This window comes from Camellia sinensis, chromosome 7 (assembly GCF_055761805.1).
Source record: "Camellia sinensis isolate YWXY chromosome 7, ASM5576180v1, whole genome shotgun sequence".
Lineage (NCBI taxonomy): Eukaryota > Viridiplantae > Streptophyta > Magnoliopsida > Ericales > Theaceae > Camellia > Camellia sinensis.
This window is the reverse complement of record NC_138967.1, coordinates 189,465,954-189,493,393: the sequence shown is the minus strand read 5'-3', so window position 1 is coordinate 189,493,393 and position 27,440 is coordinate 189,465,954. Positions and strand designations below refer to the sequence as shown.

Below are 27,440 nucleotides of genomic sequence, written 5' to 3'. Positions count from 1 at the left end.
AAGAAGTGCCTTAATATGATTATTTCATGACAATTGAATCACATCAGAGGTTGGGTAAAATTTGCACTTAATTTCTATAGTGTAATTGAATCTTGCTCTCATCAAGAACCAGAATAGAAGAGCTTGCCCTACTTATTGAGTAAATATTTACTCATGAGAATAATTTTGTCAAGTTCTACTGGACATGTACATTATAAACTAATTATTTGAAATTTGAACTTCTCCCGTCTTGATCATACTTATTTGTGTGTGGAATTCATGTAATCACAGGTAATTATTCAGTAGTTTTGGAATACTATGTCATTACTTACGTGGTGTTCCAAAGTTTAGTATGTATTGCAGTTTCTCATTTGCTAGGAGTACCATGTTCACATTGCTATTTAACAATTTTCCTATAATAACCCACTTGAAAAATCTTTTTTTTTTGGTTATCCAGAAACACTGCTATTTCAAGACTGTATTTCAAAGTTCTCAAGTTTCCCAAATACAGTGATGTTATTATATACATCAACTTATTTGATACCACAAATTGTGTTTATTACACATGATTGTGCATAAGAAAGAAACACAACCTCCAATATTGTGCCCTCTTATTCATCATCTGTCATCGTCTTCTTGAAGTTGCCCTTGCCAACAGGCTCCTTGTACCTCTCCTTCAGAGATTCATCTCTGGCGTCTCCGAGTGCAGCCTCCTCAGTGGCATCTTGCACCCTTTTGCTAGTCTGACTAGCAACGCCTTGGTGAGCCTTTGCTTCTGCAACTCTCTTGAATTCTTCGGCTACTCTTTCGAACTCTTCAGCCATTGTCGGAGCTTTCTCCTTTCCATGGCCATTGCTTTGTTTGCTTGGTTGACTATATCTCTGAAACATCATAGACCCAAATTAGAATACTAAATTCAGGTTTTTTTATAAAAAAGAAAAAAGAAAAAAGAAAAAAAGTCTTGATTGGTTGGGAAACTTAAATAGTAACAAAGTTTGTTTGCTTGCCTATTCTACCAAGTTTGATTTGTGTTGATCACTGTCGGCAACGTATATGGTTATTTTTGTCACTTGCTAAATTGTAAGAGACATGGGATCGTATATGGTTATATTGTTTGTCACTTGCAAAATTGCACAAGTGGCATGGAATCATATACGGTTATTTTTTTGTTACTTGCGAAAGAACGAAAGTGCAAAAGTGACGGTGAGATTCTTTGCAAGTCTAGCGTTCAAAACTTTAATACTTTATTTAGTTGGAGGATTTAATGCTGTGTTTAGTTAAGGGATTTGGAAAGGGAAAGATAAAAGATGTGTAAAAGGTGTGTGAAACTATGTGAAATGTAGGTATATTTTTTTTACATTTCACTTACCTTTTCTATTTCCCTTTCCAAATCCCTCCTCAAATCCCTTAACCAAACACAGCATAAGGAGGAATTATTTGGAAAGACAAATGGAAAAGATAGGTGAAATGTAATTTTATTCACATTTCACCTAATTTTACACATCTTTTTTCTTTTTCTTTTCCTTTTCCTTTTCAAAGTTATTTCTAATGCTGTGTTTGGTTGAAGGATTTAAAGAGAGATTTGAAAAGGGAAAGAGAAAAGATGTGTGCTAGGTGAAATGTTTCACCTAATTTTTCCTTTTCCCTTTCCAAATCACTCCTCAAATCCCTCAACCAAACATAGCGTAAATCTCCTAATCAAACACAACCTAAAGGCTCATTACTTGTTTTGAAAGTTTGGGATTGAAGAGGCTCATTACTTGTTTTGAAAGTTTGGGATTGAAGAGGATGAGTAGTTTGATGACTTGTTCATGCTAAATTGAGTAACATTGTCAATTCTATCTTAAACTTCTGGAGAAAATTTTCATTTTGTTTTTTGAACAAAAAAAATTGAGATAATTATCAGAAAAATTCCCACAAAAGTTGCTACAATTGAATTGAAGATATTTAAGTGTGTCAAAAAAAACTAAAAAATGCTTGTAATAGCTCTGAAATGAGTCTGATCTTGAGATGATCTAAACTCTTTACTAAGCTATAAAAAAAAATTCTAAAAAGGAAGAAACTTAAATCTCAAATAGTTAATCCAAAAGAACAAATACAACAATAAGCTTAAAAACATTCCTATATAGGAAGTTTGAGATTCGATTTCTCAAGTTAACAAGTTTAGTATAACATAAAATTTTGCCTAGACTGGCCTAGCAAGTGAAGATTTTAGTTATATAATAAGCTAAAAAAATTTTAAACGAGTACTAAGTTATCAAAGAATAAAATAAATAAATTATTAAGAAGTAAAGTAAGAGATGAATGATGTGTACTTACCCTCAAGGGAGTGAAGAGGAAATAGGCAGAGAGCGGGTTGAAACGAGAAGCTCCTCGGGAAGATGTGTAGTAGAAATGGAGAAGATGGTTGCTGCTGCTGCTGCCCATTCTGAGTTTAATTTAAGGCAGAAATAGAACGGCGTTATACTCAACTCAATCACTCCATTATTTATCCGTTAAATGGTGGTGCAATGCATACGTGTCTGCTTTGTTTTGCAATGGCTACGTGGCAGTCAGACAGGTTACCGACCCCATCACATTCATGACTCATTCAAATAGTTAGATGCTGTTTTGATAACGTTTACAGTTGATATGAAATATGTTTATGTTTATGTTTATGTTTAATTTTAGTAAAAATAAAAATAAAATATATGTTTAGGTGCCGTTTGGTAATATTTAGGTAGCGTTTGGTAACACTTACGTTTTCAGTTTTCAGTTTATATTTACAAAAATTTAAAAAATTGTCATAAAAACTTGTTTGGTAAATATTTTGATTTATAAACCAGTTGTCTCAGTTTATAAATTTGGCCAAAATGAGTTTACTTTTTCAGTTTTTAGTTTTTTTTTTTTGGACCACCCACCACTCGCCACCACCTGCCACTATTTTTCACCACCGTCTTCCGCCACACCACCCTCCACCACCGTCTTCTGCCGCCACCACCCGCCACCACTACCACCCGCCATCACTTTCCACTACCGTCTTCTGCCGCTACCACCATCTTCTACCACTACCACCCGCCACCACTTTCCACCACCTTTTTCCGCTGCCACCACTGCTATCACTTTCCACTACCGTCTTTCACCGCCACCACCCGCCACCTGCCACCACTTTCCACCACCGTCTTCCGCTGCCACCACCACCTGTCACCTGCCACCACTTTCCACTATTATTTTCCGCCACCACCGCCTGCCACCACTTTCCACAATCGTTTTCCGTCACCACCCTCCATCACTATCTTCTGCCCCCCACCACCCACCACCTACCGCTATTACCCATCACCCGCCACCCGCCATCATCGTCTTCCGTCACCACCATTCGCCACCACCGTCTTCCGTCGCCACCCACCTGCTACCACCGTCTTCCGCTGCCACCACTCGTCACCACCCACCACCCGCCACGCCACCACTCACCATTTCTCATTCTTTTAGTTTATATTTTTTAAAATTTTCAAACATTTTGTTCAAATCAAACGCGTTTGTAGTTTATGTTGTTTTAAAAATAAACAAAAAATCAGTTTATAAAATTTTTATAAATATAAACTGAAAACGTAGTGTTACCAAACAGACCCAATGTTACTAAATATGTTTTGTTTGGCAATCATTAATTATTTGTTTCTAATCATTTGAGTAAAAAATTAAAATATCAAGTGATATTTTTAAGCTCAATAAGTTGTTGGTCCTCCTCCACCATCCATTGGTCCCGTTCGGTAGAGTTGTGGGAAAGTAATTATAACTTATAACTTAACAGCTTATAATTTATAATTGTGAACATAAGCTGATTTTTGACTTATAAATTAAACTTCTCCTCCCCCATTCAAAAAATAAGTTAATTTTTTACTTATAAAAAGTTATAAGCTGTATTATTAAGCTAAATCAAACACATCAAAATAACTTAAATTAAATTAAAAAGTAAAATAAACTAAAAATAAATCTTACCAGACAGGACGACTGTCGACTATCAGTCGCTAACAACTCTATAATGACTTCAAGCAACCATCCGGTGACCTTCTAGTTTGGCAACCTTTGATGGTCCTAATGTAGCCTATGATGGTACTTGGGTGTCCACATCCTGCAACAATCATAATGGATCACTCTGTATTATTAGGCATTTATCTTTAATTACTCACTTTTTGTTTATAAAAAAAATTATTTATGTAAATTAAATAAAATATTTTTGTTATTTTTATTGAAAATAAAAAATAAATAATCATTTTACTTTAAAATGTGAGAGAAAATAAAACAATAATATTATGAACTTATCAACTCATAAATTATTTAAAATTATAATCTTATAATTCAAATTTATTTTATTTATAAATCTCACATTTTATAAATTTAATTTCGACTACATAATCACTAATCAGAAAATTTTGAATTGTTAAGTCTGGGTAACACATTTATTCAAAAAAAAAAAAAAAATGCTCAGTTAGACAAAAAAAAAAAAAAAAGCCTCTCATCTCGTGACGTGGGGATTTGTAAAAACATCTCGCCCACTGAAGCTGATCAACCCCCGCATACATACGATCGCAACCCACTTTGACGCCGTTATTCTCCTCCGTTAGGGTTTATTCTGACATCCGTCTTCACTCACTTCGATCAAAAAACCCTTTGCGAACTGCTCTCAAACTATATGCGCAGAGATCAATGGAGTCCAACGGAGGCGACGCGTCTACAATTCTTCGCGAACTCGAGAATTTGAAGTCTTCGAAGATCGAAATCGAGCGCAGGATTTCAGTTCTCGAAGCTCAGCTTCGTCAAAAGGAGGACGAGACCAAGGTCAATTCGACTAGTTCATGTACTCCGGTGTCGGACTTGGATTGTCGCCGGAGATGATCTACAGATACAGTCGCCACCTCTTGCTTCCTTCCGTTGGTGTTCAAGGTTTGACTAAAACTCACCTGTTTAAGCAAAACATGCAGATGTATTGAATTCGTGTTTGTTTAGCTGCACGGAACATCAACGCTCCGTTTGTTTGAGAGACGAAAAATATTTTTTTACGTTTGGTAGTGGTGGAGGTGGTGGCATGGCGGCGGCAGTTATGGGGACGGTGATGGTCAGGCCCGGCCCTGAGATTTCTGGGAGCAAAAGCCGATAATTAACTGAAAATGTTTTTGACCCTTCACATTTTTTTTTTCATTGAATGGAAAAAAAATTGAAAGTAAATGACAAAAGATTTATGTCAAAATTACAAAAAATACTGAGCATTACATTACAACAACTAATAAGAATCGCTTGATTCTTGCTCTTTTTACGTTTTTAGAAACAAATAAATCAATCATACTTGCATAATCTATTTTTTTTGCAAAATCATTTTCAATAGATAATAATGTTAATTATTTTAAATGAGCCTTTTAATTTTTTTAATGAGTCAATTTATTTTAAATTAGTTTAGGCTTTTCTTAATTTTTTTAGACTTAAAACATACCTAATATATTATACTAAACTATAATAGGGATCCTTTTTTGGGTATATTGTCAATGATAATAATGCTAATTTTTTTGAATGTGCCTGCCAATTTTTGAATGGGTTAATTTATTATAAGGTAGTTTGGGTCTTCTTCAATTTTTTTAACTTAAAATATACTTAATATATTACACTAAATTATAATAAGAGAGAGCTCTTTTTTGGGTCTATTTTGAGGGCCCTAGACCATGGCCTGGTAGGCTTATGCCCAGGGCTGGCCCTGGAGATGGTGATTGTGGCCGTGGTGATAGTGGTGTGGTAGTGGAGGTGAGAGTAGCAGTAATGGTGCGGGGTGCGGTGCGCAGTGATATCGGTAGAGACTTTAATTAGGAAAATGTTTTCCTCATTTCAAAAAAAAATAGGCTTTTTTTCGGTTGATGATTGTTTTTTTCATTTTTCATCATATCAAATGTTAGAAAATATGGAAAATATATATTTATTTTTTAGAAAATATTTTCTGTCTAAACAAACGAAATGTAATTCACTGTAAACATGAATTCGTGTTTCCTTATTATTTTCTTCATCAAATTTGAGTGAAAAATTGGTTAAAAGCTTAATCTGATAGGGAATACTCCAATCCTTACTCTCTTTTTGTCATCAAATCTTTTTAAAAAATTTCATTTAGCCATTTTTGATGAAAGAAAACATCTCCAATCACTATTTTTTTTAATTATAAATTTTATCAAATTTGAGTAAAAATTAGACCGTTGAAATTTGATGAAGGATTTGGTTCATCTTTGATTTTGTGAAAAATTTACTCCCTTGATTTGATGCAGATTTGATAAAATGGTTGGAGCACACTTTTAGTCATTTTTTCATGAAATTTGAAATTAATGAAAAAAATTGATGAAGGGTCAGATTTGCTCTTATAGGTCCTAAACCAAAATTTAGGGGAATAGTACTTCAAATTTAATTGTTTGTTTTGTATTTCTATTAAATCAGATGTATACAGCACAAGTAATTCTTGTATAGTGTTTTTTTCTATTAAATAAATTGATAATGAACATGGCGGATGATTAGGTTTAATGCTAGAGTGAAGAAGTTAAAATGAACTGATTAAATATAAGAAAGACAGAAAAGAGATCAGAAAATAGAACATTTGACTGTTTTGAGAGGTTAAAAATCGATAAATGATCAAGCTTTTGTATACAGCATATTGTAAAAATTTATGTATTATTGATTGATGTTTATTGATATCAATTACAATGATTCATGAATCCTATATATAGAAGAGGGTGAGTGTGTAGTAGGTAAGGAGTAGGTGAAGTGGAGGTGGTAGTGGTGTAGTGGGTTAGGTTTAGTGGAGTAGGTGAGGTGGTAGTGGTGTAGTGGGTTAGGTTTAGTGGAGTAGGTTTAAGTGGGTGAAGTAGGTGGAGAGTAGGTGGATTTTAACAGCCCCCCGCAAACTCAAGGGGGATAGGAACTAACCAACTTGAGTTTGGAGAGAGTAACAAAACAAGAAAATACATAAAAATAAAAGAGGATAAGAGACACTGTATGGTCGTGTCAGACCATTGGTGAAGACACTGGATGGTGGTGTCATAACGTTGTAGAGGACACTGTATGGGGGTGTCATAACCATGTAGAGGACACTGTATGGTGGTGTCATAACGGTGTAGAGGACACTGGATGGTGGTGTCAGGCCGATGTAGAAGACAGTTTATGGGGTCATGTCGGACCGTTGTAACAGACACTGTGTGGTCGTGTCAGACCGATGTAGAAGACCGTTTATGGGGTCATGTCGGACCGATGTAGAAGACAGTTTACGGGGTCATGTCGGACCGTTGTAACAGACACTGTTGTGACAGTTGTTGTGACAGTTTACGGAGTCTTGCTGGACCCTTGTAGAAACTAACCGGAATCAATGTCGGGACAGTTTACAGAGTCTTGTCGGACCCATAAAGGAGCTAACCGGAATCAATGTCGAGACAGTTTACAGAGTCTTGTTGGACCCATGAAGGAGCTAACCGGAATCAATGTCGGGACAGTTTACAGAGTCTTGTCGGACCCCTAAAAAGTCGCACCCTCAAAAGGTGTGCCCAATCTTTCAAAAGGCGTGCCATCAAAAGGCGTGCTCAATCCATAAAAAGACGTGCCATCAAAATGCGTGCCCAATCCATAAAAAGACGTGCCATCAAAAGTTGCGCCCTCAAAAGGCGCGCCCACTTCATCAAAAGTCGTGCCCGACAGAAAGCGTCGAGCCATCAAAAGGTGAGCCGGAGACGCGGCGAGGCACGTGAGCGACAGAGTGGCGTGTCGGCCGCGTCGTCAGTGTCGATATAAACCAATGCGGAGGCTGTGCTTGAGGCAGAAGCGAAGACAAAAAAACCTGGGAAAAAAAATTTCTGAAAAACTCTTCATTTTCTGAGAGAGATATTCGTTTTTCTGAGAGATTGCCTCTAAGAGCTGCAAATCTTGAAACACTCCCCTTCCGAACATTATCAGTCTGAAATTGCTATTTCGCTGAAACACTCAGCAACCCAAAAAACATGGCCTCTTCTTCCCGTTCAGCTACCCAGAATATGGCCTCTTCATCCCGTGGTCTACTCACTCTCTTTCCCGACCTCAACGAGTCAACAAGAGAGATAACTGGTGCGGAGGCCCGTGAACCTCAACCAAACACCTCTGGTTTTGCTCCGTTGAACTTTCCGATGCGGTCGGTGGAGCAAAGAATGGCAGTGCAGTCGGATGTGGAGGCCAATCAGTATACATTGAAGTCATGTGTGGAAACCATGACTGCGGTTACAAATTTGTCGAACCGGCTGCAAAGTAGGACAAATGAGGTGCAGCAGTTAAACGCCCAACTGGCTCTGCTCCAACGCATGTATAAGGATGCGCGAGCAGAGTTAAGTGTGCTAAAGGCGGAAAATAAGGAGCTGAAGCGGAAGGCCACCGTGATGTTCCGATTTGGAGGTCCACCGTATGCTGTAGTGGAGGAGCAGGGAGGAGGCAACTTGCTTGGTGGTCTAGGAAGCACGGAGGCAACACCGGCAAGGACCACCCAGGACGGAGGCAAGAAGAAAAGACCGGCGGCTGAGTAGAGAAGAAAAATCCCACTGTGGGTGTGGTAGTTTTGTTTTTGTTTGTGTGGGTTTTTTTTTTTTTTTTTTGATGTAAAAGTGTGATCGGGGTTGATCCCCTGATATGAATAAAATGACAAGGTTGTGGAATGTTGTTGGTGTTATTTTGTGGTGTTGTTTTGTTTAATAAGAAAAATAAAATAAAAGAAAATAATGGATAAAGAAAATAGAGAAAAATATTTGTAGATGAAATAAATTAAGAGAAAGGAGAGATATGATTAAAGTGGGTTTGAAAGTGGGAAAAGATGAGAGAGAGGGAGATAGAGTGGGTGCATGATGATGATGTTGGGTCCATGGAGAGAGAGAGAGAGAGGGATGTCCAAGAAGCTTGTGCTTTTGATAGTTACACATTACCCAAGCTGTATGTGAAGATGCATGTTACTGTCTTACACTTCTGCAGGCTTGGTATTCTTTGTGGGGCACTTGCAACACGTGACATTGAAAATTGTATTCGAAAATGATGACATCTCCAACATGAAACGTCTTGGAAGCAGCCCAGGCCTTGTAATCAATATTCCCAATGATGGTTCAACCAGCGGAGTCCCCAACCTTGTACACTGCTGCCATTGAAACCTTCAAGCCAGCAAACATGGCTACCAACAACAGAGCCACAGCTCTACACCCCACACCCAAATCCATGGCTAAGAGAGAGAGAGCAAATCGGGAAAAAAAACAGCAGTGACGAGCAGAAAAGCAGCGCCAGAAACGCCAACGACGACGACGAGTAAGAGTACAACCACGGATATGTGAGAGGCGAGGTGAACGGCGATAGAGGCTAGACGATGATGCGGGTGCCGCCGCCGACATAGCGGAGGAGGGGTGTAAGAAAATGTTGAAGAAGTCAAGGTATGTGTAGAAAATAAGCGGAATAGGTTGAGGTCCGGCGGGCGGCCAAGGCGAGGTTGCCGCCCGCCGGTGAAGCGAGAAATACTAAGGTCTTAACCTTACTCTGATACCATGTAAAAATTTATGTATTATTGATTGATGTTTATTGATATCAATTACAATGATTCATGAATCCTATATATAGAAGAGGGTGAGTGTGTAGTAGGTAAGGAGTAGGTGAAGTGGAGGTGGTAGTGGTGTAGTGGGTTAGGTTTAGTGGAGTAGGTTTAAGTGGGTGAAGTAGGTGGAGAGTAGGTGGATTTTAACACATATACACTGCATGTATCACTTTAGAACATAGATTCTTCTCTAATGTCGATGGAGTTAATTTTCCACAATGAGGGGTCAAAAGTGAAACTTTGTTATCATGTAGAGTGTCTGTTAGATGGCACATATACATTGGTATCAGATTGGATTAGAAAGACATTCTCGTGGTACAGTAGGGTCATGTTTCTTATGTCTTTTTGTTATTTTCATGATTAATACGCTAGTAATGTAAATTCATTTAACATCATTTTCTCATACAAAATACAGTCATTTGTGTAAAAAAAAAAATTACCCTTTCAGGCAAAACGATTATCTTAGTTACTTTTTTCTTTTGAATTTATGAAAAAAAAAATTGGATTGCGTATTATTTAAGATGGAACGCAGGTTTTTGAGAAACCGGCAATTTGGCTTGGTTGCTCTTGTTCACCTATTAGGTCATTGTAAGCTTGATTTGGTATCACCTTTTTTTTTGTTTATTATTTTTCTTGATTGATTGTAGGGCAGTCAAATCTCTTGAAGACTTCAATTTTAGTAGTTGGAGCTGGAGGGTTGGGCTCACCTGCTCTATTGTACCTTGCTGCCTGTGGTGTTGGTAAGATGTTTGCTCTTAACGATGCCTGACTAACACCATCAAGAATGAAAGCAGAAAAGCTCATGTTCTTGTGGTCCATGACTCCTTCATGTATTTCCTATTCTCATTTCTATTAATTCATAGTGATCTATTGTTCATTTCTGGTCTTCATGATAATCAAACTGGTTTCAACGAATCTACTCTAAACTGATGGTGCTTCATTGGAACCAAAATAGTTGTTTAATATCAGATCCTTCTGTTTCCGGAACTAATTACTTTGGTGTTTTTAAATTTTTCTAGGTCGCTTAGGTATTGTTGATCATGATATAGTTGAGCTTAATGACCTACACAGGCAGGTACAAGTCTCAATTGTATGCTCATATTTGTAATTCTTGTTGTTTGATGGAGATGATGATGACGCTATAAGTGGTTACAAGAGCTACTCAACTAAGTTCATTTCTTGATGCTCCATGACTTCCATTAGTGTCATGGTTTTGCATCATTTAACTTTCTTTATGCTTGTAAATCTTCACCATCTAACTTCTGTTACTATGCTTCAGATTATTCGCACTGAAGTGTATATTGGTCAATCAAAAGTGGAATCTGCTGCTGCTGCTTGCCGCTTGTATGTAACTTGGTCCGAATTACCTGTCTACTTTGAAAAACCTGATAATGAGTTCCAGTGTCTGTGCACTTATTTTGAACGGATGATGTTACATTGAGCTGTCACTAATTATCTATTTGAATTATCTACCGTGATGTTATCTTCTTGCCTATATCTAACTTAGGGTTTCTAATTAGGATTAACTCTACTATTCAGATTGTGGAACACAAAGAAGCTTTACGCACATCCAATGCCTTGGAAATTTTGAGCAAGTATCCTTGATAAAATGAAGTTTATATACCATGATTTCCTGTTTGTTACAGTATATTTGGTTTTATTTTTGGTTTGAGATATGATGATTTCTATGACTTATGCTTCTTAGATATGACATAGCAATAGATGCAACAGACAATGCTGCAACAGACAATGCTCCAAGACGTTATCTGATCAGTGATTGTTGCGTGGTATTGGGGAAGGTAAGCTGCTGCTAACCTCCTTTTGTTTTTATGAAAAGAAGAAAACTTGTTCAAAGACACTATGAAGTTGACTTGTATGTGATTCTGTTTGACTTGTTTAAGATGGCACCCTTAGACCTTCAGTACTTCCACCACCCTTAATTGTGCATTTCAATTTTGTAAGGAAAAAATATTATGCAATTGAATTCTTTATTAGTTATTGTGCTTTATCTTGTTTACATTTTCAGTATATTATTCTCAAGGAGTAGTTTTACATGTGCTTGTGTGCCATTGAAAGAATGGATTAGACTGCTTAATATGAACTTTTTGCACCATTGTCATACATGTTCATTTATTTATTTTCCAAAAATCCTAGATTAAAGGACAGGTTTGACCAAGCTTGTATGTATGATCCAATGAAATAGTCTAGTCTACATGTGTAACTTTTCCGAGTATTAACCACATAATGTTCATGTATATGCAGCCTCTTGTATCGGGTGCTGCTGTAGGATTGAAGGACAGGTAACAATTGTAGCAGCAGTTCTCTTTCTAATTCTTATGTGGACATGTGGAACTCTTTATATGGGGTTGAGACTGTAGGTTGTAATGTATGAACTCATTGTTATATTAATTAAATTTTAGTTTAACTGCATCCTCAAATCATTGGTATAACTTACAGTTTACAATTATGATGGAGGTCTGTGCTATCGTTGCCTATTTCCAACTCCACCACCTGCAACAACATGTCAAAGGTGCTCTGATAGTGGAGTTTTGGGAGTTGGTAAGCCACGAATAATTGTGTTTTAGTGCATCGAATTAGAATTATTGTCTACAATCTTGAATATAAAGAGAGATAATGTGTGAGTTCACCTGGGAGTTTCTCCTTTTGCTCTCTTTTCTTGTAGGCATTTCTTGAGGTCCATCTCTATATTTCTAATTTATTTCATTGCTAAAATTTTGATTTATTAGCAATGAGAATGGGTATCACAAAAGGCGAATGTAAAAGTGGTGATCAAGAACTCTTAACTGGATTGAATGTTTGAATCCTTTGTCCCAACAGCGTATTTCTGAAAGGCGAAGTTTGAAGTTTTTTGTTGTTTCGTTCCATAATGACGGGTGCAATCACAACAAAACAGTACCAATGTCCAATACTGCAACTTAAAAAAGTTCTTGTCCTTACAAAACTAACCAAGCAATAGAGGAAAAAGTCATCCTTGGTGAGTCAAAACTTTATGTAAACGCCCAAAATAATGAGGGATGGTGACCGAGACATGTTAAACCTCAGAGGACAGTGAATGACTGAAAAGATGATCTACGTACAGATTGTGAGTGATTCTTGCAGGATTTGCCTATCCCGGTGCAAATCTTGTTTTGCCATTGTGGCCATTTCAAGATTGGTTATTTAGTTGACTAACCTAGTTGTGTCGTTATCTGGCCTTGAACTGGCTGTGAGAGGAGATATGATGACGCTGAGAAATTATGCCTTACAAGTCTGCAGTCCAGCTTCACACACACAGAATACAAAGAGTGACACCTTCATTTATTCATTTATTTAACTGCTCTTTATATGTATAAATTTTACAGTTCCTGGTATAATTGGCTGTTTCCAAGCCCTTGAAGCTAGAAAAATTGCAAGTTCTATTGGTGAACCACTCTCAGGAAGGATGCTACTTATGCATTGTCTGCCCAGATTTGTATTGTATGTTTCTAGTTCCATATATTTGAAACTTCTTCCGATTTGAAGTTCTCAGTTTTTTACTCATGCCCTGCTGTTATCTTCTTTTAAGCGTAAGTGTTATTTATTTTTGTTCAACTTAAGTTGTTTGTGCATATATTTCTGCTCTAACAAATTAACTTAATCTTCTTTAGTTCTGACTGAGATTGCTAGACTAAAGAAAATTGATTTTCCCTGAGAGTTCTAGATTCCTAAAAGGGAAAATAAACATTTCCTGTTCGTAGAGGATAATTTTAGGGGAATTACAAATCAGTGAGAAGAAGTGAAAAGTAATTACAAAAAATATGGAGGTGCAAGTGGTTGTGCTCTGGTGCAAGTGAGAACACAAACCCTTTTGCGCCTCCATGATTACTTTATCTTCTTCCAACTCATTTGCAATTCTCCCATAACTTTTACCTAGTAAGTAGCTGATTTGCATTTAAATTTTGTGACATTTTAGTTTTGTCCTTTTAAACACCATTGATTTTTCTTGACAAGATGGAATGGACTTATGGCAGTTGATAGTGTTTTAAAATGCGCGCCTAAGCACGAGGCGCAATGAGGTGCAGCCTTGTGCTTCAAACAGGCCAAGGCGAGGTGCTGAGGCGAGGGCTTTTTTTCGAATCGCAAAGCGTGGGCTTCATGGTCTTTACCTATTTTTCTGCACCAACTGTTGATTAAGTGCTTTTTTTTTGTAGGCATACCCATAGGGAATTAAAACTCTTCAATATAAAATGACCAAACGTAATCAAAAGAGAGTAGAAAGTGATTTTAAAAAAAACCCTAGGTGGAGAAGATTAAAAAAAGCGATCAGAAAGTGTTTTGATTCCATGATGATGATGGCTATTATTAAGTTTTGAGTAGAATGCAACCATAGGACTGACTTCTTTTTCATTCTTTTTTTTTAATTTTTGAACCACAAACTAGAAGCTTAGTTGTTTTGAACTTTATGAGTGTGGATGATCTTAAAATTTGAGCTTTTGGGTGGATGTGAATGTGAGACTTTATATATTTTGTTGGATATTATATTTCTACTTTTTAGAAGATTGAATGTTATGTTTAAAGATTATTTGAAATGGTAAAGCTTGCTTTATGGTTTTCAGAATTTTACATATATTTGTTATGTTGAAAATTTTGCCTATTTTATAATTTTGCTTTTCTTCTACTATTGAGCCTCACTTTGGCAAGGCGCGTGCCGCTTCTCGCTTCGTGCTTAAGCTATAAGAGACCTTGTCGCCTTAGTCCGCCTAGAGCTTTTTAAAACACTGAGTTGATCAAAATTGTCTTCTTTCAAGGATCCTCAGTATTTTCTGGTTGTGTTGTAATTAAAATAGTTTCTAAGAAGTTCTTTTTATTAATCTCATACCATGATATTACTTAGGTCAAGATTAGAGGGAGGTCATTGCAATGTGAAGTTTGTGGAGTAAACACAGCATTCACCCAACAGAAATTTCAAAAGTTTGACTATGAGAAATTCACACAATCTCCCTTCTTCATGGTAGGCTTGTGTTCTTTTATTTCCATTTTATAGTGCATATTGTGTTTTAATTAGCTTGCTTGAGATTTATTTGTTCTTAAAAAGTGACATTTGCTGTTACATTTTTCTGTCATTAGATTGTTGTTTGAGTAGATCCATTGCTTTTTGTCTCCATGACTATAGAACTGAATTTTAAATTAATATTCATCTCATACTAAAATATTGAAATGAAAGTGGCAATTAAGGTTCTATACATTTAGAGCCCAGTTCTTGAGAATCGCTCTCTCATTGATTGTAGTCCCCGTTGAAGTTAAACCTACTTCCTACAGAAGCGAGAATAAGCAGTAAAGAATTCAACGAGCGAATTGTTAAAGGAGAAGCGCACGTATTGCTTGATATACGACCAGCACACCACTTTAAGATCGTCTCTCTTCCCAAATCCATGAACATTCCACTGTCAAGTTTGGCGGCTAGATTACCCGAAATATCTTCAGCCCTAAAGCAAGAAGAGCCAATGGAAGTGATACTGTTTCAGCTGCTTCTCTCTATGTAGTCTGTAGAAGAGGCAATGATTCACAGAGGGCCATTAAGTACCTTCGCAAAATGGGTTTCGCTTCAGCAAAGGATATCGATGGGGGACTTGAATCATGGGCTCGCGATGTAGTTCCAAATTTCCCTACCTACTAGTAAGCATTCTCAGACTAGGAACCATTGGGTTGTCATCCATTTTGGGTTTCACTTGTTTGAATCGTTGAAATGTTATATATATGTAATTTATTAATCTACTTACCAAACTGAGTAAAGCTTCATCGTAACTTAGTATAGCTGTCTTCTTTTCTTCTATATATGTATATATATATTTTTTGTGTGCGCGTGTACCATAAGTTGATGGCTCGAAGGCTGTTTATGCAGTTTTTTTCTTTTTGGAGCCATGATTCTATATATGGTGGTTCAACTCACTAGGTCTTCTCTTAGATGGTGGAATTGATCCATGAATTACCTGTTTGGTTAGGTCATGAATCAAAAACTCTTAATTTGTTCGGTTTTTTGGTTTTGTTTGTTGTGTTTTCAGAAACAAAAAGATCAATGAAAAGCTTGAAAACACTTTGTTTTATGCTGTTCTTATTTTTGTGCGGAAAACAAAACAAAAGCATCTCTACTTGTCAAAACAAATTATGTTGGTCAATATTTTAAGCCTATTAATAAATACTTTTCAAAATAGATGGTTTTAAAAAAAGTTCCCCCTCTCCCAACCAAAGATGCAGTTGCAACATATTGGATTGTTAAACTTTCCCCCTTTTTTTCTCTCTTTCTTTCTTTTTTTTTTTTGGTTCTTTTCGTTTTTGTGATAAATATCTTTTTGATGAAACTTTTACTTGTAATTTATAAGATAAATAACTTAAATATATAAAATAAAATAATTAATTATCAAGAAACTGGGAAGGAAATGATTTTAAATTGTGCATTTTAATTTTAAATTTATATATTAAAAAAGTTGACACCAAACAGTCCAGTATTGACACCCTGCAAATGGATTTTAAAGTTAACAAGGTGTGTGTACAGTGCACCCGATGAAACTTTAGATGGAAAAAGATGACTTCAAAAAAGAGAAGTTGTCAAAAAAGAGTGGAGAAGTTGTAAATTTTGAAATCAGCAGTTCTCTTTCCGCCATAGATAATTGTAATTGCACTTCTGGAGAGATCTGCTGCTCCAAGGTGTTTGATGTTGAAGGACGCCCCCTTATTCGTTGAAGTGCGTTTCTTGCTCTCCTCTGCAAAACATAATTTCGTCGCTGGTCCTGACGATATTCTCGGATCTGATCTTCAAACAGTGGCGCTCCAGGTGCTGCTGTTGTTGGCCGTGGGTCCTTACCAGTTAAATTTCTCGTTCACCACAGGGTTTCAATGGACTTACTCCTCTCTGCCATATATAGGGCCTGTGTCTTTTTCATGAGTTGGAAAAAGAAGCTGAGGCAGCTGAAGCTCATGTTCAATTTGAAGAAGTTCCAACAGAGAAAGTCCTTGCTATTGAAGAAGTTGTAGCAGGAGGAGAATTAAAAGAGAAGAGGAAAAACATGCTCTACAATCTCACTGTGGAACTGGAAATTCCAGGATTACAGAAGATCCCTCTACACGCAATTCTTGATACAGGAGCAACAACTTGCGTCGTAGACTCTGAATCCGTCCCAGCTGAAGCCTTGGAAGAAAACACATATACTGTTGAGTTCAACGGTATAAATTCAAAGTCATAATGAACTGGATCTGTACGTTGAGCAGCTACATAATCTCCAAATCGCAGGCTGAAATTGCCTCCTGGCAAATTTCGAGAAACAACAGTTGTTGGCTGTTGAGGATGTACCCTTCTGGCTGGTGGCCTTATGATCCAATTGCGACCTCGCAAGACATCAGTAGGGATTTGTTCTCCTGGTATGGCTTTGACTCCTCGAGATGTTAGAAATTCAGTTACTCCTTGAATTTCATATGCAAATCCAACGTTGGGAGTGTTGGATAATCTTCCGACTAATCCTCGAGTTATCAATAGGTTGGCTTCACCTCCTCGCCAATTTTCGTATCCCCTTGTTTGAATTACGATCTGTACATGATTGTAGAAATCTCCAATAGTCATCATAGTATTGGGAACTATGTAGACCATCTGTATCCCTCGTACATAAGGTCAACTTAAGAATGAAAAGAAAAGAAAAGAAAAGAAAAAGACAAGTTCAAAAATTTGTTCACACTATATAATAGTATATGGCTCAATGGGGAAATCAGTTTGGAAAAGTAAAAGAACCATAGATATTATTAGTCAAAAATGGTCCAAACATACTTCAAAACCAAATATTATCATAGTTTCCTATCAAAATCTCCTATGTCCACAAATGTAATGAAATAAGGAAGAAAACAATATGCTTCAAACGGCAGAACACATCTTTTCCTTCCTATGTCCACAAATGTAATGACAAAAAGGAAGAAAACATTATGCATCAAAACATCTATCTCTCACCAACCAACTAGCAGAAGCTTCAACAGAGCCATCCGAATGTAGAGACCATTCTTCGCTTGTCTAAAGTAGGCAGCCCTCTTATCCACATCAACATCCACGGTTATCTAAAAAGAAACATCATTAAAACTAGGAAACAATTAATCATTTTGAAAACATGTACTCATAAATCTCATTCCGATGTCAAGAGCAAAGCGGATGATCAAACCTCGTCAAGCCTTGGGAGAGGATGCATGATCACAGCATGCTCTTGCATTGCGTGCAAGACAGCCCGGTCTACAATGTACTTGCCTTGAGCTTCTTGATAAAGATCAATTCTCTCTCCAAACCTCTCTCGCTGAATGCGAGTTTGGTACACCACATCACATTTAGAAGCAACTTCCATTAGATCATCACTTTCTTCCCAGTCTAATCCCTTTGATGTCAGATAGTCTTTTATGTCATCCTGAAATCAGAGAAAACATAAAATGTGAGAGGAAATATACCTCTTTTACAAATCCTAAAACAGATTCTAAAAACCAAACCAAACAGAGTGTGACATATTTTCGTTTGTACCTTCATTTTTACCACCTCGGGTGAGACAAAGTAGATCTTCACATCTTGGTACTTAGAGAGCAGATATGCAAGCGAGCGGACCGTCCTTCCATTAGCTAGATCTCCAACAAGTCCAACTTTAATCCCATCGAGTTTTCCTATCTCTCTTTCAATAGTGTATACATCTAGAAGAGCCTGTCTCGTGGTCACAATCACAAGTAGTGCTTCAAAATTAAGGCCTAATGAAATTAATATCGCCAAAAGAAAAAGAAAAAGGAGATTAAAAATGAACTAAGAAAATAAATTCACCACTTATATGGATCTTCACAGAACTATCCGATACACATTAACATCCTCATCACTGACCAGAAAAGGCAAAATGGACATGGCATGAGATCATCTAGTCCTCTTTCTGAGTAGGCTCCCTGAATTATATCAATCCCAGTTCTCTAAATGACTTACAGAAAGAAGAAATGACTTACTTGAGTTGGATGCTGCCCCGGACCATCCCCAGCATTTATAACAGGAATACTAGCCGTGACTGCTGCTCTTCGGGCAGCACCACTTTCAAAGTGCCTCATCACAATTATATCTGAGTACCCTTCAACGGTTCTAATGGTATCTGCCAATCAAGCACCAAAATCAGAACCAAAAGACAAAAATACCTCCTAAGACTAAGGTAACTTAAGCTACCTTCAAGTGTCTCTCCTTTCGCAGCTGATGAAAACTCCCGTGCATTTTCTGTTGTCAAAACTTCCCCACCCAACCGTTTCATGGCAGACTCAAAGGAAAGCCTAGTTCTAGTTGAGGGCTCGTAAAAGAGGGTAGCCATTAGAAAGCCCTTTAGAATTTGGCTTCCGGGTGAGTTTTTCTCAATCTTCTCCATCTCACGGGCCACTTCAAATATAGCACTGAGAATATTTCTATCGAATTGCTGAGCTTCAACCACATCATCTAGTTGAAACTTATTCCCAACCAAAAAAGTTTTATTTTCAACATCCTGTGCTTGACATTGGACTCTATTCATACCACTTTGTTCCCAGTTTACTGGTTTCAGAGTGGACAACACCTTTGATTGTGTTGGGCTGGAAGAAACAGAAATCAACTTACTATGAAGCGATTGCTTGAAGAGACTCGAATAATTGAAAATGCAGTCTTTGTAACACTGCATTGCTGTAGGAGCCGACATGGCACCATGTAATGTACAGGTGGAAAACGAAGGCAAAGAAGTCATTGCAATTATAGAACAACTGGAATAGGATGGAATTCTGTTTGTTGGAGTTATTTTCAGCCCTTATAACAAAACAAAAAATAATAATTTAGACAAGTTCTTCTTTGATCATAAGAACTGAAAAGCTTCATTTTTTAACCAATGAAACTTCTGATGCTGAAGACTCAACCTTCACTCTTATGCTCACACACATTGAAAAGCGTTAAGAGGCAGTATTAATCATCCCTGCCATTTAATGTGCATCTTAATGAACTGAAGCCAACTTTATCCAAGTTCATGAATTATATTTCAACATCTTAATTCCAAAATTAATAGGAGAATCGTATAACCAACAGCTCAGCTCAAATCAGGGGTGATTAGCAGTTGAAGACTGATTCAATGTATGTTATACACATACTTTCAAAAAACCAAAAGGTTTAGTTTCTAATTGGCACACACAAACACACAACTCTCTTTGAGGTAATTTATCAAACACCTGGAGGCCAAGATGAAAATAAGATGCAGATACACAAAAGAGAAAGATTGTTGTGCATTAGAGATTGATTACATGAATAAGTTCAAAAAGTGGTGTGAGCTAATACCCATCACAAGTAATTTTCCAAACTCATACATGAACCAAAAAACAAAACAAGCTATACCCATTAAAAGTAATCTTCCAAACTCATACATGAACCAAACAAAAACAGGTATAGTTTGACTGACATTGCAAAGATCTTTCTTCTTAAAAACAAAAATTAATCTTTGGCATGAAATAACTCCATTGATTAACAAGTACAAGAGGGTTAATCAAACATTTGAGAGAGGTTGAGAAATCAAAATTCATAAGAAAAACTTTGGAATTAGAAAAAACTTGATGCAATTTTTACCTTTTGGGTTCACATCACATTGATTGTATGGGTTTGTATATATGTATTTGAATAGAGATGATGAATCAATAAAAACAATGCTAATATTCAATACGAGAAACGAATTAAGAAATGTATTGAAACGAAAAAATAGAAGGGTTTAAAGAAGCTCAACTCACCTCTCACTTGTCTACGCCACACTACACAGAATTCTTGTTTGACGATTAACTAATAACTGAACAAAAATTATATATGATTTTGAAATAGAAACCATGAATGAATTTTATTATTATTAGTATTATTTTTTAAATATGAGTGTTTTTTATTGAAAATGAAATTCCATATACAAAAATTCTATTTGTCATTATTTTTAAGAATTAATATTAAGATTTTTTTTCCCCTACAATTATTTGGTTGTGTTTGGAAATTAAATTTGAATAATAATAATAATCACTTTGCTTGGTTTCTCTTTTAAAAAATATTTTTCAGAAAATTCTACTTTCTTGTTATTCGTGTTTTTTTTTTTTAATTTTACTGAATTTTTTAAATATTTTAAGTAATTTTTTTTATAAATTTTTTAGACATACCTAACATAATTATACCGAAAAAGTAAAAAATTATGAAAAAAAACCTTTTAAAAATCCACTCAATACCAAAAATACAAATAAATAAATAAATAAATAAAATACAAAATGTGTGTTTGATTTGAGTTTTTCGAATTAAATTTTTTGAAAATTGAGTTTTTTTTTTGTTTTTTGTGTTTTTTTTGTTTTTAGTGAATGTTTTTTAAATTTTAAGTATTTTTTTTTTTACTTTTTTAGATTTACCTTACTTAGATATATCTGAAAAGTAAAAAAATTGTGAAAAAATATTTTTAAAATTTAATAAATACATAAAAATATGAAAAATATACTAAATTTTCATTTTTTTTTTGTATTTTTTGTATTTAGTGAATTTTTAAAATATTTTTTTCACAAAAATTATACTTTTTATATGTATTAATGTTAAATTGGTCTAAAAATTTTTAAAAAAAATTGCTTAAAATATTAAAAAAATTCAATAAAAAGAAAAAAGAAAAAAGAAAACAAGAAAGTAAATTTTTTTAAAAAGTGTTTTTGAAAAACAAAAAACAAACAAAGTTTTTTTTTTTTTTTTTTTAGTGCAAATGATATGATATTAATAAATTAATAAATTAGATTATAATGAAAATGGCCACAATCACTCCACCAATTTGAACTCAAACTCATGTTTTCATTATTTTAGAAACTTTTTTTTCACCTCCTGCATCGGTTTACACAAGAAAGGCCGCAAGCTATGATTATATCTAAAAATATATTATTTAATTTTTAGATATAATTGGTCGTACGTTTACCAAAGTACGTTTACCAATTAGGTTTGTTAGATATAATTGGTCTTACGTTTACCAATTAGGTGTGTGTGTGTGTGTGTGTGTGTGTGTGTGTGGTACGTTTACCAATTAGGTTTGTTAGATATAATTGGTCGGTCTTACGTTTACCAATTAGGTGTGTGTGTGTGTGTGTGTGTGTGTGTGTGTGTGTGTGTGTGTGTGTGTGTGTGTGTGTGTGGGGGGGGGGGGACGTTCATCCAATAGGAATTTGGAGTGGCTGCTGTGCGAGGCACAATAGTCATTGTTGTATGGCGAAATGAGCTCATTTCGGGGTCTATTTTGATAATTCGAACTGTTTACATTTTAGAATACATCAAGTAGAATATGTCTACTAAAAATCAAATTAATCGGATATCGCTTACCTATTCATCTACTCACATTTGTATCTAAATACTTGATATATTCTAAAATATGAGCAGTTCAGATTATTATAATAGGCCCCGAAATAAGCCCATTTCGCTATTCAGCAGTGGCTGCAATGCCCCCGCACAACAGCTACCCCAAATCCATCTAATAGTACTTAGCAACTCTCATGTTTTTAGTTGATAATAATCTTTCCATTATTATATGTTCTAAAATAAATCAAATTACTCGTATTTAATTTGTATTCAACTTAATATATAAATATTTTAAATTTAAATACATTTTAAAACCCACTAAGCTTTCAAGTCAAATTAAAACAACCTATTACTTGGTTAGATTCAATTATATTAATTAAGTATATAAAACCAAATTCCTCGAATCTCCAATCCTGAACCAAAGTTTTCATCAAATCTGAGTAAAAAAATAACTTTTTCCTCAAACTGATACCGAGTGCTCCAACGGTTGATTTTCATCAAATTTTCATCAAATATGTGCCGGGATAACCGGTTGGTCGACCGGTTAAGCCAATTTTTTTTTTTTTGAACTTTTTGAACCTTTTAGTGGTCGACCAACTGGTTGATCGGCCGATCAACCGACTGGTCAACTGGTAAGGCAAATTTTTTTTTTTTTTTCAACTGTTTGACCTTTTTTTGGAACTGTTTGAATCTTTTGGTGGTCGACCGGTTGGTCAACCGGCCGGTCGACCGGTTGGTCTCCCCCAACGGTCATGCACAGTGTTTTGATGAAATGCAGAGCCTGTCCTCATTTTGGTGAAACGTTTGATGAAATCTCAATTTGATATTAATTTGGTGAAACCGTTGGAGCATGGAAAAGTGTTTTTTTCACCAAATTTTAAATTTGATGTCAGATTTGGTTCAGGGTTGGAGATAGTCTAAAACTTATTTGTAAATCAATTCAAAAACTAAACAAACATTTTAAAGCTGGTTCAGTTGTAAAATCAAGTGGAATAATTTACTACTTAAGGCCCTATTTGTTTCTAGAGTTGGAGGAAAAGATTGGATTAGTAGTAAGATTGGATTGAAAAAATTATGTTTGTTTTAGAAAGTGGCCATGGGAGAGATAACATTGATATCTAATCCAATGAGATTAGAGGTAGAAATACAATTTTGCCCCTCATTTTATAAAAATAATTTAATATAAATAACAAACCCATGAAAAAGGTGATATCGATGTCTAATCCAATGGGATTGGAAGTAGAAATACAATTTTGCCCCTTATTTTATAAAAATAATTTAGTATAAAAATAATTTTTAATATTAAAAAATATATATATCAACATAAAATAATATAACATCAAAATATAAATTTTAATATTAAAATATATCAAAAATACCAAGAGTATTTATAAAATTTTATATAATTAATCTCATCATAAAATAACAAAATAAACATAAATTTTTACTAGTTCGGTGGTCATTGAACAAACAATTTTTATTAATTCCCTCACACTAACAATCTCCTTATTAACAATCTCACTCAACCTAACTCTGACTTAACTCTTAAAACAAACGGGCCAACTTGACTCATTTCAGTGAAGGGGAGCCAATGGTTTCTTGCATATAGCTATTGCAGCTTTCCCTATGTTCTATTACATGAAACCCTGCATTTGAGAACTACAAGCTATCTATAAATTTCAAGATGCAAAACTCTACCTCATAGGCACAAAAGAACTTTAGGGTCCTAATCAAGCGGGATTCAATAGCTCATGACAGCAAAATACACAGTATTTTACATATATGTCCACAATGGACAAGCAAACAGAATATCAAAGCAAATTCACAGATCAGAAGCAACTTCAACAACAATGCAAACCTAGTTTGCCTTATTTAGAGAGATGATATTTCACATAGATATATAAACACTCCCATAGCATACTGCAATATTTAATTGAAACATACACACGGACATTGATGCGTCTTTCAGAAGGCCCAAATCTTCAGTGCAGAACCAGGCATTCTTGCTTCCCGGGCACCATAGCATGGCAGGATGATTTATCGAGGTCATCAACTTCTTCAAGAGGTTGAGGTGTGGCATTTGGCTCCCCCATGAAGCTCTGAGAAACACTTTCATTTCCACCATCAACGCAAGTGATGGATTCAAAGATCAAAGCACTTACTTCTTGGAACCTCTCCTCGGAAAGGGAGACCTCAGCAAGGAGCCTCCAAGCATTTTTGTCAGATGCCTCCTCGTAGTCCTTCTTCCTCTTCAAAACCATATGCCCGCTAATTTCCCACACTGCCGGGTTCACTTGGGTGTCCAGAAGCTCAGAACTCACTTCTCCTAGAGCCTGTTTCTCAGCATAACACTGTTTGTTCATTCAACACATAAAAACCATGAGTTTAGGCAACCCAAACTGAAAGAACATGAAAAGGAGTTCATAAGCACACTAAGCGATATGGGTTTGAATGCTCTCTCACCTGTGGTACAAGGAAGATCCGTTTCCCAGACTCAGAGATTAGCACATTGTAAGGTACGTTGTTATCTTGAAGGCAAATGCAGGAATCCGAGACAGCATTGGACAAATCTTCCAGAGTATTTCCACCCTCAAAAACAAGACCTCTGACTGGATAATTTAACAGCTCAGAGATTTTCACCCCACCATTCAAAGTAGTTATCTCCCTAATCGGAGCTTTCTCAATTGGAAAGGGCACAGCCAAGTAATAAGCCTGTAGCCATAAAAATCATAGAACTTTCTTTCCTTTACCAACAGAAAAACTAACTAATTATCTATACTATCTATGCTATTATATAAAGTGCACGTGTCAGTTGGTGTGAATGCTTCCTCACACTTTTTTCGTTTTCCAAAAATGCCCACAACTGCCCATGAGTTTGAACACTGCCATGTGAAGAATCAAACTGACTGAAATATTTCGATTTCCACAAACATGAACGGTTTTACAGACCTTTGCACAACATTGCGTGTGCACCTGCTGCTAGTAAGAGATATGATGACAGAATTGTTATAATCAATTTGAGGGATACGAAAAAGGGGATATTATATGAACCTGGAAATGAAGGTGGTTGATTGTAGCAAATGCACCCAAGCTGTTGTAACCCAATCTGAAGTACGGGTTTCCAGCTTCTGCTGCCATGTAAAGAGCAAGCAAGAAACTCACCCTGTCGATCCTCTGAGGCAGGCATTCAAGAATCCAAGGGATCAAAAGTACATGACCATACTCAATAGGACTAACCTGTTGACGCATAATTAAAATAAACCAGCTTAGCTAAAACTTCTTCTATACACAATCTTAACATGAAGAGCAAGTAAAGCAGGCATACATTGATGGCCACGACACTTGGAGAATTCTCAACATCAATGGGTGCGTTTGGGAAGAACTGGGTTTCATTGTCTTCATCACTTGCTTCAAACTGGAAAAGCACCTCTTCCTGTCCAACTTTAGTGAAGTTGAATTTGTTCCCATCAAAGGGCTGCAGGACCTTGTCAACACGAAACTCAGTTGGCCTCTTCTTAAGGTGTCTGCCCTCATTCAGCTGTGCAATGAATCCATACTCTCCCGGGATTACCTGAAAAATCATCATCTATTCTATTATATAAAACACACAACTCAGAAAAGTTTTGAAGGATTGTTACACTTTCTTTCTTTTTCTTTCTTTCTTTTCAAAAATGTCCATGTTGTTAACTAATCCAGTAAATAACTGTCCATACTTTTCAAATTCAACCCATATTTCCCATTCATCAAATCACCAAAAAAATTAGATCTAAAATTGAAAGCCGATTGCATATGCACGCATAGCTAGTAATCATACAGGTCCAGATGAACCATATTGAGCAAAGTACTCAACCAAACAGAATTTAGACTGAAAAATTTAGCTATAAACTATCAAAATGAAGAGAAAGAAAATGGCAAAGACCTTGGTTTCGCAAGCGGTGACATCATAGCGAAAGAGCCCTCTCTGCATACGATCCTCCCACTACCATCAAGTGGTAACGATATCAGCTGATTATGACGATTGGTAAATACAAAATTTGAAGCTAAAACTTTCACAATTTTACCTCCCCAAGAAGAAGAGAATCCAAGAAAGCAATGGAAGGCTCTATGTAGTCGTGGGCAATTAGACCCTTTTCACCGACAATCTTGTTCACCCTCTTGAAAGCATACAGAGGTAGCTTTGCTCCTAATTCAAAACCCAATTTAGTCAAAACCCAGAAGAGGAAAAAAAAAAACCACATGTCAACCAAAGAGATGTGAAATTAACTCAAATTATGTCACACAGGAAATTTCTTAAATACCTAGAATGCAACAGAAACCCAGTTTAGTCAGAACCCAAAAAAAAATTCCACATTTTAATCAAAGAATGGTGAAATTAACTCAAAATTATGCCACACAGGAAATTTCTCACATACCTAGAACGCAACACAAACCCCAATTTAGACAAAACCCAGAAGAAAAAAAATCCACATATCAATCAAATAAATGTGAAATTAACTTAAATTTTCACACGGGAAATTTATCAAATACCTAGAATGCAACAGTTCTGGAGGCAATTCCGGCCGCAACCACCTCCGGGGCGGCGAGCACCTTCCTCCGCCTCTTCCTTCTGGTAATTCGAAACAACCGTAGGAACCCTCTTGATCCTCAACATCATCTTGAATTCAAGAAACACACAAACACCAAACAGCTCGCGCGAAAATTAAATATATAGCAACAAGCAACAGATCTTTTGAATAAATATACAATTAAGTAGAATTATTCCAAGCTAATATAGGCCTAAACTAACGGGTTGCGGTGGTGGCGCCGCCGCCGGCAAGGAAGAGGAGGTCGGAGGGGCTGCCGCCTTCGGAAGGCAGAGCGCCACGTCCGCCGTGCGGCGATGGGTTGCTCTCAACTACACAACCCTTTCGTCGTACAGCCCGGACATGTATGAGTGGCCGCAATTCTCTTTGTATAGCCGTGATGTCTACAACTTCTCAACCCGGGTTTTACCCCCGATCGAATTCACAATTTTTTTTTCCTTTCTTTCTCTCTGTGTCTCTACAATCCAGCCCCGTTCTTCTTCAACTATATATGTATCGATCAAGAATCGAGATGAGCATTTGTTTTGAGGCTGGTTTTGAAGATGGGTTGGGTGAATTGCTCTGATATCTCTTCTGGGTGTGAAGGGGTGAGAGGAAGAGATTGGAGGATTATATAGATAAAGCCATGGATGAGAGACAGAGGTGGTTGAGGTTAGGAGCGTGCGGTGCATTTGGCTCAAATATTGATTAGATTTGATTTGAAATTAAAATTATAAATAAATTAAATTGTGAGTTTGGATGATTGAAGGATAGTCTGAAATACATTTCCTCATATTTGAAATATGAATCATTTTGATTGTTTTTTATTTTTCAAAAACATTTTTTTAAAAAATTTATTTTTTTTATTTTTATTGAATTTTTTAAATTTTTTAAGTTTTTTTTTTAATTTTTAAACACACCTAACATAAATACACATAAAAAGTATAATTTTTATGAAGAAAGTCTTTTAAAAATTCAGTAAATACCA

The 27,440-nt window shown here is 36.1% G+C and overlaps 3 protein-coding genes and 1 pseudogene across 9 annotated transcripts; 1 reads left to right on the top strand and 3 right to left on the bottom strand.

Annotated features, from left to right (window-relative positions):
• Nucleotides 1-6: 6 nt before the first annotated feature.
• Nucleotides 7-4,678, bottom strand: LOC114280106 (uncharacterized). Of its 2 annotated transcripts, XM_028222448.2 has the most exons (4): nt 4,541-4,678; nt 3,955-4,087; nt 2,299-2,407; nt 7-860 (listed from the first exon to the last, which is right to left on the bottom strand). In XM_028222448.2, exons 3-4 carry the CDS (start codon nt 2,404-2,406, stop codon nt 591-593), a joined length of 378 nt encoding a protein of 125 aa, XP_028078249.1. In that variant the 5' UTR covers nt 2,407; nt 3,955-4,087; nt 4,541-4,678; the 3' UTR covers nt 7-590. The 2 variants fall into 2 exon arrangements, with proteins under 2 accessions (XP_028078249.1, XP_028078248.1); XM_028222447.2 differs by lacking the exons at nt 3,955-4,087; nt 4,541-4,678 and having other exon boundaries at nt 2,299-2,552.
• On the top strand, nt 4,663-15,356 carry LOC114280108 (adenylyltransferase and sulfurtransferase MOCS3-like; annotated as a pseudogene). The gene is made up of 11 exons (XR_014336901.1): nt 4,663-4,899; nt 10,213-10,305; nt 10,585-10,640; nt 10,845-10,909; nt 11,086-11,160; nt 11,271-11,364; nt 11,828-11,864; nt 12,014-12,124; nt 12,928-13,046; nt 14,439-14,555; nt 14,833-15,356. The product of XR_014336901.1 is annotated as an adenylyltransferase and sulfurtransferase MOCS3-like (transcript).
• A 1,949-nt stretch (nt 15,357-17,305) lies between these two features.
• On the bottom strand, nt 17,306-20,487 carry LOC114280105 (aspartate carbamoyltransferase 2, chloroplastic). Of its 4 annotated transcripts, none has more exons than XM_028222445.2 (6): nt 20,324-20,487; nt 18,762-19,153; nt 18,551-18,690; nt 18,090-18,263; nt 17,743-17,979; nt 17,306-17,641 (listed from the first exon to the last, which is right to left on the bottom strand). In XM_028222445.2, exons 2-6 carry the CDS (start codon nt 19,093-19,095, stop codon nt 17,534-17,536), a joined length of 993 nt encoding a protein of 330 aa, XP_028078246.2. In that variant the 5' UTR covers nt 19,096-19,153; nt 20,324-20,487; the 3' UTR covers nt 17,306-17,533. The 4 variants fall into 4 exon arrangements, with proteins under 4 accessions (XP_028078246.2, XP_028078244.2, XP_028078247.2 ...); XM_028222443.2 differs by having other exon boundaries at nt 18,762-19,361; nt 20,324-20,476; XM_028222446.2 differs by having other exon boundaries at nt 20,166-20,366.
• Nucleotides 20,488-23,607: 3,120 nt separating this feature from the next.
• On the bottom strand, nt 23,608-27,233 carry LOC114280109 (GDP-L-galactose phosphorylase 2). Of its 2 annotated transcripts, none has more exons than XM_028222451.2 (7): nt 26,418-27,233; nt 25,952-26,073; nt 25,810-25,869; nt 25,216-25,461; nt 24,942-25,127; nt 24,354-24,602; nt 23,608-24,241 (listed from the first exon to the last, which is right to left on the bottom strand). In XM_028222451.2, the coding sequence occupies exons 1-7, from the start codon at nt 26,542-26,544 to the stop codon at nt 23,873-23,875; spliced, it is 1,359 nt and encodes a 452-aa protein (XP_028078252.2). In that variant the 5' UTR covers nt 26,545-27,233; the 3' UTR covers nt 23,608-23,872. The 2 variants fall into 2 exon arrangements, with proteins under 2 accessions (XP_028078252.2, XP_028078251.2); XM_028222450.2 differs by having other exon boundaries at nt 25,216-25,476; nt 26,418-27,162.
• Between the last annotated feature and the right edge of the window lie 207 nt (nt 27,234-27,440).